Source organism: Natator depressus, chromosome 3, assembly GCF_965152275.1.
Source record: "Natator depressus isolate rNatDep1 chromosome 3, rNatDep2.hap1, whole genome shotgun sequence".
Lineage (NCBI taxonomy): Eukaryota > Metazoa > Chordata > Testudines > Cheloniidae > Natator > Natator depressus.
In genome coordinates, this window is record NC_134236.1 from 169,941,449 (window position 1) to 169,955,453 (window position 14,005).

General features: G+C 40.1%; 1 protein-coding gene across 2 annotated transcripts in view; it reads left to right on the forward strand.

Annotated features, from left to right (window-relative positions):
- Positions 1 to 14,005, forward strand: part of UBR2 (ubiquitin protein ligase E3 component n-recognin 2) — a 104,379-nt gene that overhangs the window by 51,775 nt on the left and 38,599 nt on the right. For both annotated transcript variants that reach the window (XM_074949332.1, XM_074949331.1), the window contains exons 19-26: positions 3,559 to 3,681; positions 5,179 to 5,242; positions 5,696 to 5,820; positions 7,329 to 7,381; positions 7,636 to 7,738; positions 8,476 to 8,524; positions 9,143 to 9,297; positions 13,858 to 13,960. In XM_074949332.1, the coding sequence (XP_074805433.1) occupies positions 3,559 to 3,681; positions 5,179 to 5,242; positions 5,696 to 5,820; positions 7,329 to 7,381; positions 7,636 to 7,738; positions 8,476 to 8,524; positions 9,143 to 9,297; positions 13,858 to 13,960 (775 nt within the window). The remainder of the gene's footprint in view (positions 1 to 3,558; positions 3,682 to 5,178; positions 5,243 to 5,695; positions 5,821 to 7,328; positions 7,382 to 7,635; positions 7,739 to 8,475; positions 8,525 to 9,142; positions 9,298 to 13,857; positions 13,961 to 14,005) is intronic.

Consider the following 14,005-nt stretch of genomic DNA (forward strand, 5'->3'; position numbering starts at 1 on the left):
GATGATAGGCAAGGTGGAGAACAAACATCCATACCAGAGATGTCCCTCTACTCTTTAATGCCCCAGCCTCTCTACGAATTGGGAAACAAGCATCTTCCTCCTCGTCCTCCCCCACAAGTCCCCTGAATGTGGAGAAGGACTGAGATGGGGGTTTGTGTCGAGGATAACACAGCCTGTTGTTCCTCTGCCCTTTGTGTTGCATTAAAGGGAGCTGTGAGAGCAAGGAGAAGCCAGTGTGGCTCTTCTTGTACCAGAGCTGTTGGAGCTCAGGTGGCTGGTTTGGCCATGGCTCTCCCTGCTCTTCTTTCTCCCTGTGTATTGATGTAGATATGGAAACCATAGCCATAGTATGTTAAACGCACAGGCCGAAACTGTATTTAAAACTACTACCAAATTGAGGTAACCATTCCAAACTACCCAGTGGGGTGATTGCAGTGCAGACCTCAATTAGTACCAGTGATCCAGGTACTACAGACCTGAGGGCAGGTTTTGTATGCTGTCAGGCCTGCCCAGGGACCCTGACTGGAAGCCGGAGTCCTGCCTTTCTGTCATCCTCTCTGCTACAGATAGGAGAGATGGGTGGAGCCACATGCTGTATGACAAACTGGGGCATACTACCTCACCATGCCCAACTGTGCCCATGACCAATGCCCAGGCAACCCACAGAATTACAGAGACCTCAGATTAAACATTTTCTGAACCATCTCCATGGAACCTGTCCAAGTTGTGATGATTGTAATTCTAAACCCTAAAATTCAGCTTCCAAGACGCTGAATGGAAGGTGATAACCCACGCAGCAGTTTCCCACTTTTGCCATATGGTAAAAATCCCTTCGGTATCCCAAAACTGGTGATCAGCCCCCAGGATTGAAGGAGATCCATCATACTATCTTAATGGTGGGAAAGGTGGGGCTGACAGTCAGCGTGAAATGGCTGCTCACTTGTTCAGCAAACTGTAGTGATTTATCTTCTGCTCCAGCTCCTCTTGGCTGGAGTGGATCACCAGGTCCCATTAAATTGCCACCACTCAATACAGCAATGGCATGAGGGACAGGCTCTGTTGCCTGGATGCAGCATTCAATATCCTTCACCCCTCCCTGCAGCACAAGGAAGATGGGGAAGGTGAAAGAGAAGCATGAACCCCACAAGTGTGCTGAAGACAAATGACGGGGGAAGCAGAGGGAGCATGTGGAGCATTGCCCTCACTACTTCTGGTAGAGATTTCATTTCTTTCTGACTCTTGCTGTTCCCATCCCTGTTAAAGCCACACCCTCGCACAGATCCAGAGGGCAAGTGTGCTTCCAATCTTTATAATCGTTGTGGGAGTGTTCCCCTTCTGTGCTAGGCTACTACAAGACAGGTCCCTCTGGCTCCAGCACGGCTGTTTCTTCATGTGGTTCCTTCAGCAAGCCCAAAAGGACAGAAACTGGAATGAGCGACAGGGGATGGATCACTTGATGATTACCTATTCTGTTCATTCCCTCTGGGGCACCTGGCACTGGCCACTGTCAGAAGACAGGATACTGGGCTAGATGGACCTTTGGTCTGACCCACTAGGGCCATTCTTATGTTCTTATGGAGTCTTTACCCTTTTGGGAGCTATGTGACTTGCAGATGTTTGCAGTGACCCAAGGCAATCTTTTCAAAACAAGACCGCTTTTATTAGTCAACTGGAGTACCATTCTTTAGGGTCCTTAGGTTGGGATGGAAAACAAAGCTTACTTGTGTTTATGTTGGCAGCAATACCTGCCTCTTTGGCCCCCAATATCCAGGATTTCATCTCTTCTCCGATACTGAGCAGCAAAGTTCTTATCACAGTGTGCTCTGACTTCCAGTCACTCTGTTTTGCCTTCCCGTCACTAGAAGTTAATGCCCTTTGTTGATCTTTGATTGTATCTCCAATTTAAATCCATTTACATATTGACAGTTCTTGATCACATAGGCATGTCTGAATTGGAATGAATGAATGATCAACACCCATCTCTTATTCCCCTGTCCCAGAGAAGGATTTAACCCCGTAAGTCCTAGTAGGTCACAATACAAAAGTGAGTGGGGAAATGGAGTCGTGCGTATTTTTTATAAAAATGCAGACATGTTACACATTCTCCACTTCTCACTCCCTCCCTTCAAGAAGAAACTAAGGGGGATCACTTGTCCAGTGGTCTAGAGATGTTTGTGCTATTGTGCACCTACTTTCAGGACAAAGCATCTGCTATTGCATTTGTGCTCCTCTTAAAATGAGTTACTTCCATGTCATAATCTTGAAGGTGTAGACTCCATCTTAACAACTTAGTGTTAAAAACCTCTCATTTGATACAGCTCAGCCAGGGGTGGTGGTTTCTCATTCGTGATTAGCATGATAGTGTATATGTACGTATTTTTAAAAGGGGCTTTTCAAGGACCTAAATCTTTCTATCTTTAAACTAAAAGCCAAGAGAAGATTTGTTCATCTGTCATAGGTAAAGCCAGATAGCTAGCATGAATTATGAACAGCTCAGGAAAGATGGGTTTGTGAGCTAGGTTCGTTTGCTGCTGATCAGTAAAAATTGGAGCTGATGGCTATGCTGCGCTTACTTGTCCCGAGGCATGATGAAGCAGCTGTTCCAAATGGGGGACCAGAAAAGGTCCCCTGTTCTCTGAAGGAAACCAAGCAAGGTGAGCAGTTGTAACATTACAAAGTTTTGAGTTATCCACAGTCCTTTTCAGTGAATATCAGCAGAGGGATATGGCATATTCCTGGGTTGAGGACAGGAGTTCTCAGGGGTTCTAACACAGTCAGTCATCCACATATTATTTTATTTTTTTAAATAGGTCCAGGTTATTCAAATAGGTAATGTTAGGCAATTATGGATCCTGGTCCTCATTTTTTCTTAAACTGTAGATTGATGGGAAAAGGAATGTTACCACATTTTAAACCAGTATTCTTTTTTTATAATATTATTTTCTTATCGGGGAAAGCTTGGAAAGTCTTCATTTACCAAGCTTTTTGGGGAGGAATTATTTTTAAATAAGTACAAACTTCATTTATATAGGCATATTCAATGATCCACAGTACTTCTTAGTTTCACAAATTGGGGTGGCAGAAACAAAAAGATAGTGATGAGATAAGCCTAAGAACTGAAAATTTAGCTTGTATGGATTTTATTTATAACACGTTTGCGAAAGATCTTAGGTTGTAACTTTTTTGGGGTAGGGACTGAGTCTCTGTTTTTAAAGCACCTAGTCCTATGGGGTCCTGTCCACGATTAGGGCCTCACAAAGTTGTTAATTCAAATCTTGCATTTCAACTGTCTGATAAAAACCAAAAGGAAAACAGCCCTGGTCTTGCAAGAGACTCTGTTCAGGCAAACCTGTACACCTCTCTGGCATCGCTTGCAGGATTGGTGCCTATATGAGTAATTTAAGTTTGTATGGAGAAAAATAAATTCCATAAGGAATATACTATGAACAAATATAGTACTTTGTGCATAATATCCATCCACCCCATAATTCCACCTGTTCAATTTTTACATGTGTAATAAACTTTTTCTGTTTTTCCCTTGAACTTTTTTTTAAATAGACAGGTGTGTCCATGATGGATCCAAACCATTTCCTGATGATAATGCTGAGTCGCTTTGAACTTTATCAGATATTTAGCACTCCAGACTATGGCAAAAGATTTAATACTGAAAATACCAATAAGGTACTCTTTTTTTTTTTTTTTTTTTTTTTTTATATTTTTGTCATAATTTTTTAAATGGAAAAACTGCTAAAAAAATTTTTAAACTCTTAATGGTAAACAGATGACTACAAAAAAAACTACAATTTAATAGTCTAGGGCCTTGTCTACCCTGGCACTTTTGTCGTTAAAATGTTTGTCGCTCAGGGGTGTGGGGAAAAAAAAAAACCCCACTGCCCCTGGTGACAGAGCTACTGCCCTTCATTGGAGGTGGTTTTATTTTGTCGCCAAGAGAGCTCTCTCCTGGCTATAAAGAGAGGCTACACGGTGCACCTTACAATGGCGTGGCTGCAGTGGCACAGCTGTGCCGTTGTAAGTTGCGAAGTGTAGGAATAGCCTTAGAATGACAAAGTAACGGCATTGAAAGGAGTGTAGAAGTTTTGATTCCTGGGCCATGTAGCACTAAAGCAGAAATTTCCCCTTATAAGGAGCTCTTGGGTGGTTTTAAAATGTAGATTTAAAATGTCATATCACTATTGTTGTCTCACTCTGGCTAATCAGGTTCTGATGTTCTACGAAGACATTACACTGGACTCTTGATGAAGAGACAGTTTCTCATGTCATTCAACAGCAGTCTGGTTAGAGAAAAGTGATGATGTTGGATTCCAGAGGGAGAATCTGGCAGAAACAGTGGTTATTACTCAAAATAATACCATGGCAGAAATAGTGTCCCTAGCCTCTGTTTGCCAGAAGCTGGGAATGAGCGACTGGGGATGGATCACTTGATGATTACCTGTTCTGTTCATTCCCTCTGGGGCACCAGGCACTGGCCACTGTTGGAAGACAAGATACTGGGCTAGATGGATCCTTGGTCTGACCCAGTAGGGCCATTCTTATGTTCACATCTGACGTGGGTTAACACAAGTGAACTCGGGAAACAAGAGAGGCTGTTTTGAAAGTGCTAAACTTTGTAAATTAAGTTATGATGCATTAATTAGAAAATCCATTAAATAAACACCTTCAAAGTTGATATGCACAAACTTTTACCTAGTTTCTAAAAAACAAAATGAGAAACAAACAGAACCAGTCCTCCATACAGATGTTTAAATTGTTGAAGAATCTTCAACAAAACCAAGATTCTCGGTTTGCATGTGGCGAAAAACTTGCATGTTGTGATGTTCCTTGCCTCATAAACTTGCATCTGGGTATTGAAATGCACAAAAAAAAATCACACGCAAAACTTGCTATGGGTGCAGTTTTGTGTAAATAAACTGGAATTTTAAAGTAACACCACAAATTAATAATGGATCATATGTTTAGCATTTAAGAAGAGTGTAAAGAATTATTACTGCATCTCAATAAATGACTAGCACTGATAGGTTTAAGGGTGGGCATGGGCAACAGACCTTAAGCTGCGGTTTGAAATCCTAGAAAATCTATTTTCAAAAAATATTTTAAAATCTGTTTTACTTGTTAACTGAAAAATGTTTATTCATTTTTTCTCCATTTATTTTCATTCAGGATGTAGTTCAACAGAATAATACTCTTATAGAAGAAATGCTATATCTAATTATAATGATTGTTGGTAAGTTAAGATGTATTTAATCAGTTCATTTCAAGTTGGATCATCTTGGTAGCATTTTACATTGCTATGTGGACCACTTGAGTTTGTTTCTGTTCTCTCATTTCTTGCACCTCATGATCCTTTCCTAGGAGAAAGGAAAGGCCCTTCTTTGTTCAGCAGTGGCCCTTCTGACATAAGAGTCACATTTACCAGTCCCTAAAAGTGTTTACTCCAGTCATTCTTCTCTAGACGTATACTCATAAAGATACAGGGCCTCAAGACTAGGTTGGCTTAATTTGTGGCTTGGGAAGAGTGGTGGGTGAGCCAGAGTTCATGAAAGCCCCTTTCCCTGAGGCTATGCGGGGAAAGAGAATAAGAATACTTACTTTAAACTAGTTTTTCAGTGATTAATTATGAATTTATGTTCGTTATTGTGTTCATAATTATGTTAATTAATTGTTTTTATTTTTACAGGAGAGAGATTTAGTCCTGGAGTAGGACAGGTAAATGCTACAGATGAAATCAAGCGAGAAATTATCCATCAGTTGAGCATCAGACCCATGGCCCACAGTGAATTAGTAAAAGCATTACCAGAAGATGTAAGTAATTTAAAAAAAAAAATATGTACAAAGTAACCTGTATCCAAACTGTATGTGTCTGAATCTTCTGAAACAGGCTTGTGTCCCATACCTTAAGCTGGGAATATGTTCCTCTGTAAGATAAGGGTATGGGCAAGTTCAGATAAATGCTACTCAAACAGTGGGTGGAGAGTTGTGTGGTGGAAGAAGGAAATTCTATAGAAGAGGAAGGAGTGGAGCATCAGGAACTCCTCAGCCATCTGCCTTCATGCTGTCCATAATTGGGAGACCTGGTGATGTGCTTTTGCTGACCATCTGAGTACCTTTCCCAGACCTGAAGAAGAGATCTGTGTGGCTTCAAAGCTTGTCTATATCACCAACAGAAGTTGATCCAACAAAAGATATTACTTCACCCACCTTGTCTCTTGGAATGTATAGTCAGTAGAGGATCCTAACTGCAGGTTTAAAACCTACTGAGCAGCTCTTGCAACAATATAAACTTTCAGTTAGCTTAGGTGTATTCAGCATCCCCAAAGTTCTTGGCTAATTGAGACTGCATGGTATTATGCTAAATATAGCATACTGTAAAATGGAACGCTGCACTTGGATAAGAAGAAACACTGATCATTGTAAATCTTTGATAAATACTTGTATAAGATAGCAAAAGAATTCTTCCAATGTTTTTAAAATGTGGCTTTAAAAAAAATTTAAAACTGAAAACTCCGGAAGAATTATGACCTACTTTCAAGTTGTATAATAAATTTTCATTGATTAAAAAAGAAACTTTTTTATGAAGATGATTCCAATCTCTGTGAATCACTTGAGAAAGTAAAAGTAGATTAAAACCTGGAATTTAAAATGAGTTACATTTGTGATTCTTGAGTAGTTAAATAAAGTAGTATTTACTGATCCAGAGAGAATGTCTGGTTTGGTTTTTGTAACACATCTTAAAGGGGGGATGCTTGCATGCAACTTGAAATCTAATCAGTTTTTAAAAATGCTTTAAGTACTTCACTAACCATGAGTTGTCCTGCCGGGTGTGTTGTTTTTTTGTTTTTGTTTTGGTGGGGGAGTTTGAAAGGGGGATTGCAAGCACATTTTACTATTTTTTACTTTGCTCACTTGTATTTGTATCAAAGGCTCTCAGAAACAGGGGAAACTGACAATACATAGGACGCTGTCAAATGCATAAAATAACAAAAGAAAATAGTTCTGTTTTTTTAATCTTTCAGTTCCAGTAATTTTAGGTGTAACTTGTACAATAGTAGCTTTAAAAAAAAAAAAAAAAAGACTGAAGTGTAACTCTAAAATTGGCGTGGTCTCTTTTAAGATAAAACTGTAAAAACCATTGAATGTGTTTTAAAGACTGCTAAAAAAGACATACGTAGAAAGTGCCAGAAGAATGACTTAGTACTGCATATATTTTGCATCATGTGCCTGGTGCTGTATTTGATATGGCAGGAAAGAAGTTAATCAGATAACTAATGTGGTTATGCATAATTTCTTTTTTTTTTTTTAACTCCATGCAGGAGAACAAAGAGACTGGAATGGAAAGTGTAATTGAAGCTGTTGCCTGTTTCAAGTATGTTTTACTTTTTATTCTGATATCTCAGTTTAAAATATTGAATGCGAGTTATTTATGTAAGGGAGTAAAACCATAGGCTAGAGCCGAAGCTTTTCCCCACACAGCTCTGCTCATGTGCCTCGTTCATAACCTGTATCACCTCTGCTGTTTTATTCCTAGGATGTTTCATGAGCAGCAATTTTTAATCATGCCAATTTAGTATTAAGTTGCTCATATCAATGGTTTAACTAACGTATGATCTTTCTTTATAGAAAACCTGGATTAACAGGCAGAGGATTGTATGAACTAAAACCAGAATGTACCAAGGATTTCAATCTCTATTTCTATCACTTTTCAAGGGCAGAGCAATCTAAGGTAACTAACAAAAACCAAGAGACTTATCACTTCTTACATTGTCTTCTGTGTACTTGGCTTCTAAAGCTGTATTCTTCTTTTAAGGGCTAATATGAGCCAATATTTTATAAAAAAGCTTTACTCTTCTAGAGCATGTTTAGAGAATTTAACTCTGATTCTGCAATAAACCCTATGCCAGTGAAAAGAACAGGAGCACTTGTGGCACCTTAGAGACTAACAAATTTATTTGAGCATAAGCTTTTGTGGGCTACAGCCCACTTCACCACTGTGCAGAGATCCACTGAAATAAGTGAAGCTTCATATAGGTGTAGGAGTCTGCCTGCACAGAACTCATTGCTTGGTTAGGGTCTTAATGTACCAAAAATATTTTGATGTCATAAGTTTCCATTCAGTTTTATGGAGTTCACCACTTCAGTGGTTCCGATTTATAAAAGTTCTGATTTGTCTCAAAATTGTTGTGTTAAAATAAATCCAGATTGAATCAAAATACAAGAAAAACTTAGAGCAACACTAACAGTGAAATAATCAAATACAAATGTAACTTAAAGTAAAACATAAAGCAAGAAAGTAATAAATGTAATTTCCAGTGAGTTTTGCTATTGTTTTTAATGTAAAGATTGTGGGGTAGAAGGAAAAATTGAAAGGACACAACCAGGAAAGTAGAGGGTGTGTGTGTGTAGTCACTTTGTGTCTTTTGTACAGATTTGGAATAATCTTAGCACCATTCCTTTTGTCAGGCAGAGGAAGCACAAAGAAAGCTGAAAAGACAAAACAGAGAAGATACAGGTATTACTTCTTGGGGAAGTAGAGGGGAGGGGAAGTATGGTATATGTATTCCCATGAATGCCCCCATTTTTCTCTTATTTTCACACTCAAAGGCTATGCATTAGAATAACACCACCTTTTAGAATAGCCAAAAAGCAATCTTTTTCTCCAACCCAGTAAGCAAGGATTTGAATTTAAATCTGTCTTGGAGCCAGCCTTCTGAACTCCTTATCCCCCCAGCATAGTTGCTTTTCTGACTCAGAGTAATTCTTGTTAAACAAAGGTGTCCTATTTTCAGAAAAAAAAAATTGGTCTAATATCTGTATTGCCTACTCTTAGTGTTTTTATATATTAATGCTTTTACTTCATTTCATTACCCCAATAATGTAAGGCAAAACGTTTGTGCAGAAATTAATGCTTTCCTTTGTTCCGTGTCTCTGTTTAATGCTTTTTTATCATTCAGTTAAGTAGTTTTTAGGTTTATGAAGTACTTTAACTAATAATACAACTTATCAAGCAATTACATAGTACAGTATATTGGTTTAGATTCTACTAAATTGTTAAGAGAAGTTCTAAATTGTATAGGTATTGGGAACGTTTCAAAAGCTTTAATGTTGAGCAAATGAATTTCTGTTTCAGCACTTCCACCTCCTGTTCTGCCTCCTCTCTCTCCTCTTTTTGCAAGCCTGATTAATATTCTCCAGTCCGATGTCATGTTGTGCATTTTGGGAACAATACTCCAGTGGGCAGTAGAACATAACAGCTATGCCTGGTCTGAGTCCATGCTGCAGAGGGTATGTATAGACATTTAAGTCTGTGCATGTGTTACAGTAGAAATATCCATTTTAGTGTATTGATATTTACATCTATGTATAGATCCTGGTAACTTCAATGGCATCAGGAATATCTTAACTGCCAAATGAGCTAAGCTGAAAAACGTAGAAGATCAAATGTAAATTGAGGATTTTTTTTCTAGCTTACTGTTAGTTAGAAAAATAACACACAGTGTCTTCACCTAGTTAATTAGTATTAGTTTTGAATTGCATGCAGCAAATCATCTTTGAGTATGAAAGCACAGGTAGGGGAACCAGGTTCTAGAGCTCTTGGTACATTTTTAACAGGTGGCCTCAATTTCAAATATATTTGTATATGTAGGAGGAAAGAATTCTGTTTGGACTAGTTAGAATAATTAATTTTATGGTAGGGAAAGCATTTTCCTTCTCTTGCAACCTTGTGTTTTCAAGATTCTGTAACTTTCAAAAAACAGTACATTTGGGGGTTGAAATATCAAAAGCTTGTTCTCTACTCAAAGGTAAATCTTTTTTGAAAAATGTGATTTTTAAAACAACAACCAAAAAACAAAAAAAAACCCAAACAGAATGGAATTTTGAGACACACAAACAAAACTAAAAAGCAATTTTCTCCAGTTACGGGACTTTTGAGATTCTCTGTCAATTTATAATTGCCTTTTTTTAATAAAAACACATTTTCAAGCTTGGCATAGACTTAATTCCCCCATGAGGGCCCTTGTCTTTGATGTATGAAAAAAAATTAGTTTACAAATAAAAATTTAATCTTAACTGGCAAAAATAAGGATTACTCATTTATTTAAAGACTGTAGGATTGGAATCAAAATTCTAACCATTTGAAAATGTTTTTGATTCTGAGATCATACATGTCTTTATTGGAATGTTGAGACTGAATTTCCCAACTGTGCTTTTAAAATTCACTCTATTTTGATGCTTTGCACTCAAAATATGCAGTGTATAAATTTGAACTGAATTGAATATCACATAAAAAGAGAAGGAGTACTTGTGGCACCTTAGAGACTAACACATTTATTTGAGCATAAGCTTTCGTGAGCTACAGCTCACTTCATTGGATGCTCAAATAAATGTGTTAGTCTCTAAGGTGCCACAAGTACTCCTTTTCTTTTTATGTGATATTCAATTCAGTTCAAATTTATACACTGCATATTTTGCGGATACAGACTAACACGGCTGCTACTCTGAAACCTGAATATCACACCGTAATATTGTACAAAATAACAACTATGTGCTAGAGGGACAAGATGTAGTTGCTGTGGGAACCATAACATTGAAGTCTTAACAACATAAGAGTCAGGAAGTTTAATCATAATTAAGGCTACGATTTAGTCAGGGAGGTCACGGCAGTCACGGATTCCATAAATATACCGGACCTCTGTGACTTCTTCCGCTTCAGCTGTGCTGAAGCCAGGGCTCGAGGCGGGACTGTGTGCCCCTGCTCTGCTGCAACTGGGGCTGGATGGCTGGAATCAGGATCCTGCAGCTCCTGCCCTGCAGTTGTGGAGGGACTGCAGCAGAGTCTACACATCCCTGCTCCACGGCTGTGGCCAGCTCCAGAACTGCGGCTGCACCCTCCCCTGCTGCACCCTCCCTTCCTGTGGCTACTGCCGGGGGCTGTGCTGCAGTCAGGGCTGTGCACCCCAGCCTCGTGGCTTCTGCCAGGAGCTACAGCTGGGGCCACATGCCCCTACCCGGCAGCAGCAGCTGGCTGCGGCCAGCTCCAGAGCTGGGGCTGTGCCTCCCCTGTTGTGCCCCAGCCAGCCCTGTGGCTTCTGCTGGGCATTGTGCTGCAGCTGGGGCTGTGTGCCCCTGCCTGGGGGCTGCGGCCAGCTCCGGAGCTGGGGGCTGCTGGAGCTGGGGGTGTCCCCTGCAATGGTGGGGGTCTTGGCCTTCCCCCATGAGACTCCTTTCCTCCTCCCTATTTAGCCCTGCCCCCACTTATTTTTAATAAAGTCACCGATAGTTCACGGGCTCCATGAATTTGTTTATTGCCTGTCACCTGTCCATGACTTCTACTAAAAATAACCGTGACAAAATCTTAGCCTTATCATAATTCAATAACACATTTTTCATACGTTTAATAGAGTCAGTATTGGAATATGTGAGCCTAATTCTACTCTGATACTTGCATGTTAGTTCCATTGAAGTGAATGGAAGTTGAATGCATGTATTGGAGAGCAGAATTTTGCCCAAACAGTGACAGACTGCATCATATTGACAATTACCCATCATATTGACAATTATCAGATAGTTTGGCTTGAATTAATAGTTTTCCAGTTAATTCATTTTAGTTCCTTGGTTATGTTGGAGGATCCCAGGGCTTTGCACTTTCGCTTTATTATCTTCAACAGTGTTACACTCGGGATTAGTGACTGTTTGTCTAATAAATGGCCCAAGGTGGTTACAATTTACTAGGTTGCTCTTGTTGTTAATTCCTGGAATTGAATGCTTCAGGACACGTGGAAGAACTTTCTCTGACTTTTCTGGAACTTAATCTATGTTAGCCAGAGACAGTATGTTTGACAAGCTTCAGAGCTCACTAATAGGTTTATCTATTTTAAACTCTTGATTTCGGCCATTTTATGGCCAGTTGGGGCAGTTTGTATTTTCAGTTTAATGCGGCACCATTTATAAATTGGTAAATAGCTGGATAACTATGGGTGCTTCATCTTAGGATGTATGTGCTCCCACGCATTCTTGATCACAGACTTTTAGTTAGCAGGGCCTGCACCTGCATGCGATACACCATTGTGCTCTGATCAAGGATATGTAGGGAGGGCAAACCTGCCACTGCCACTCCAGTTCCTTCACAGATGTCTTTGGCTCAAGATGGAGCATTGTAGTGTCCACGTTAGCTTCACAGCTACTGCCTTTATTCTTTATTTTTTTCTTAGTGTTTTATTTAATTTTGTTCTTTGTTTCTCATTTGGTTTAAGCACAGGCTTATGCTTTTGGGGGGTCCTTCCCTCAGTCCCCAGCCAGTTGTCTTTTTTTTTGTGGTTAGGACCTTCTTCACCCTTGGTGTTCGTCTGCATTCTCCCTGGTTGGATTATGCCAAAGATCCTGGGTTTCCAACCCTGCAAGACCTGCCACGCGTCGTTCCCCTCAGTGATGGGCATTCCAGGTGCCTCAGATAGAGTCCCATGTCCCATCTAAGTGCAAGGTCTGTTCCAGATTAAGAGCAGATCTAGGAAACTGAGGAAAGATAGATTGAAGCTCCTCTTAATGGCGTATTCTTGAGAGGTGGGGGGGGGTCCTACTTCCTCTCCGTACATTGGCCTCAGCTGCTCAGACTGTTCCGGTGACTTCAACCTTGGTAAACAGAGACCATGGGCCAGCTTTGGAAATGAAACGTTCTAAAAGGAAGAAACCACATTCCCTAGAGAGACTCCAGAAGAAGGGAAAAGTCACCCTTGAGGCCAGGGAACTAGGAGACTTCGCATCCTGATATGAGTACTGCTAAGTCTTTTACAGGCCCCTGGACCAAGATGCCAATAGACCAAGATGACTTCTGGTACACCACTCATCGAGAAGTCTTCTAGCAAACTGCATCAAAGAGCACTGTCATCGTTGGTACCAGGGGCGGAGACCTCTCAACCAAAGGACTCCTTGAGGAGCAAGGACTTCTCTAAGAAGCCTTCTTCAACTCCAGTACCATCCTTGGGTCACTGTGTGACCCAGGGAGTCACTCAGTGCCAAGTGGCAGAGGACATGCCATCCTGTAACTTGCATCAGGTCAGACACACTCGTTGCTCCATCATTGCCTTCCCGTCTGCTGCAGAGTCTTTTGGGGTTTTTGGTTGAGAAGGAATGGAGCGGTGGCAGGTCTGCCCCTCCTTATATACCCTTGCACTGGAGCATGAGGGCATAGGTGCAGACCTCTGGACCCATGGCTGCTGCTAACTAAAAGTCTCCAAGAACGGACTGTAGCATGCACATCCTAAGGTGGAGCATCGACAGGGACAACACCTCAAAGAACTCCAGTTACTGTACAGATAAGTAACTTTTTCTTCACAGTTGCTACACAGGAATACAAAACCTTGGAAACACACATGTAGTATACAGTACTTTTTGTGCCTTGGATACAGTAATAAAAACTTAGTTTTCAGAATTAAGACAGATATGCCAAAGACAATCTTAGGGAGAGAGGGTGGGTGAGGTAATATCTTTTATTGGACCAACTTCTGTTAGTGATAGTGAGAGAGACAAGTTTTCGAGCCACACAGAGACATGAGGAAGAGCTCTGTGTGGCTCGAAAACTTGTCTCTCTCACTATCACCAACAGAAGTTGGTCCAATAAATTATCTCACCCACTTTGTCTCTTTCTAATATCCTGGGACTGACACAGGTACAACTACGCTGCAAAGACAATGTTGGTAGTTACTAAATGAAGTTCACTTTCTTGTAATTTTGCTTTTTACTCAATTGTTTTTCTCTCAATATAGTGTTTTTAGTTCCTTATAGACATTAGGGGATTGTATAAAATGATTTTTGATACAAGGTCTGAAATTAGTGATTTTTATATAGGTTTTGCACTTGATTGGAATGGCACTACAAGAAGAAAAACAACACCTAGAGAATCTCAATGAAGAGAATGTTGTAACATTTACCTTCACTCAGAAGATCTCAAGTATGTCCATTCCTCAAATGTTTAGCAAATTCAAAATCAGGAATG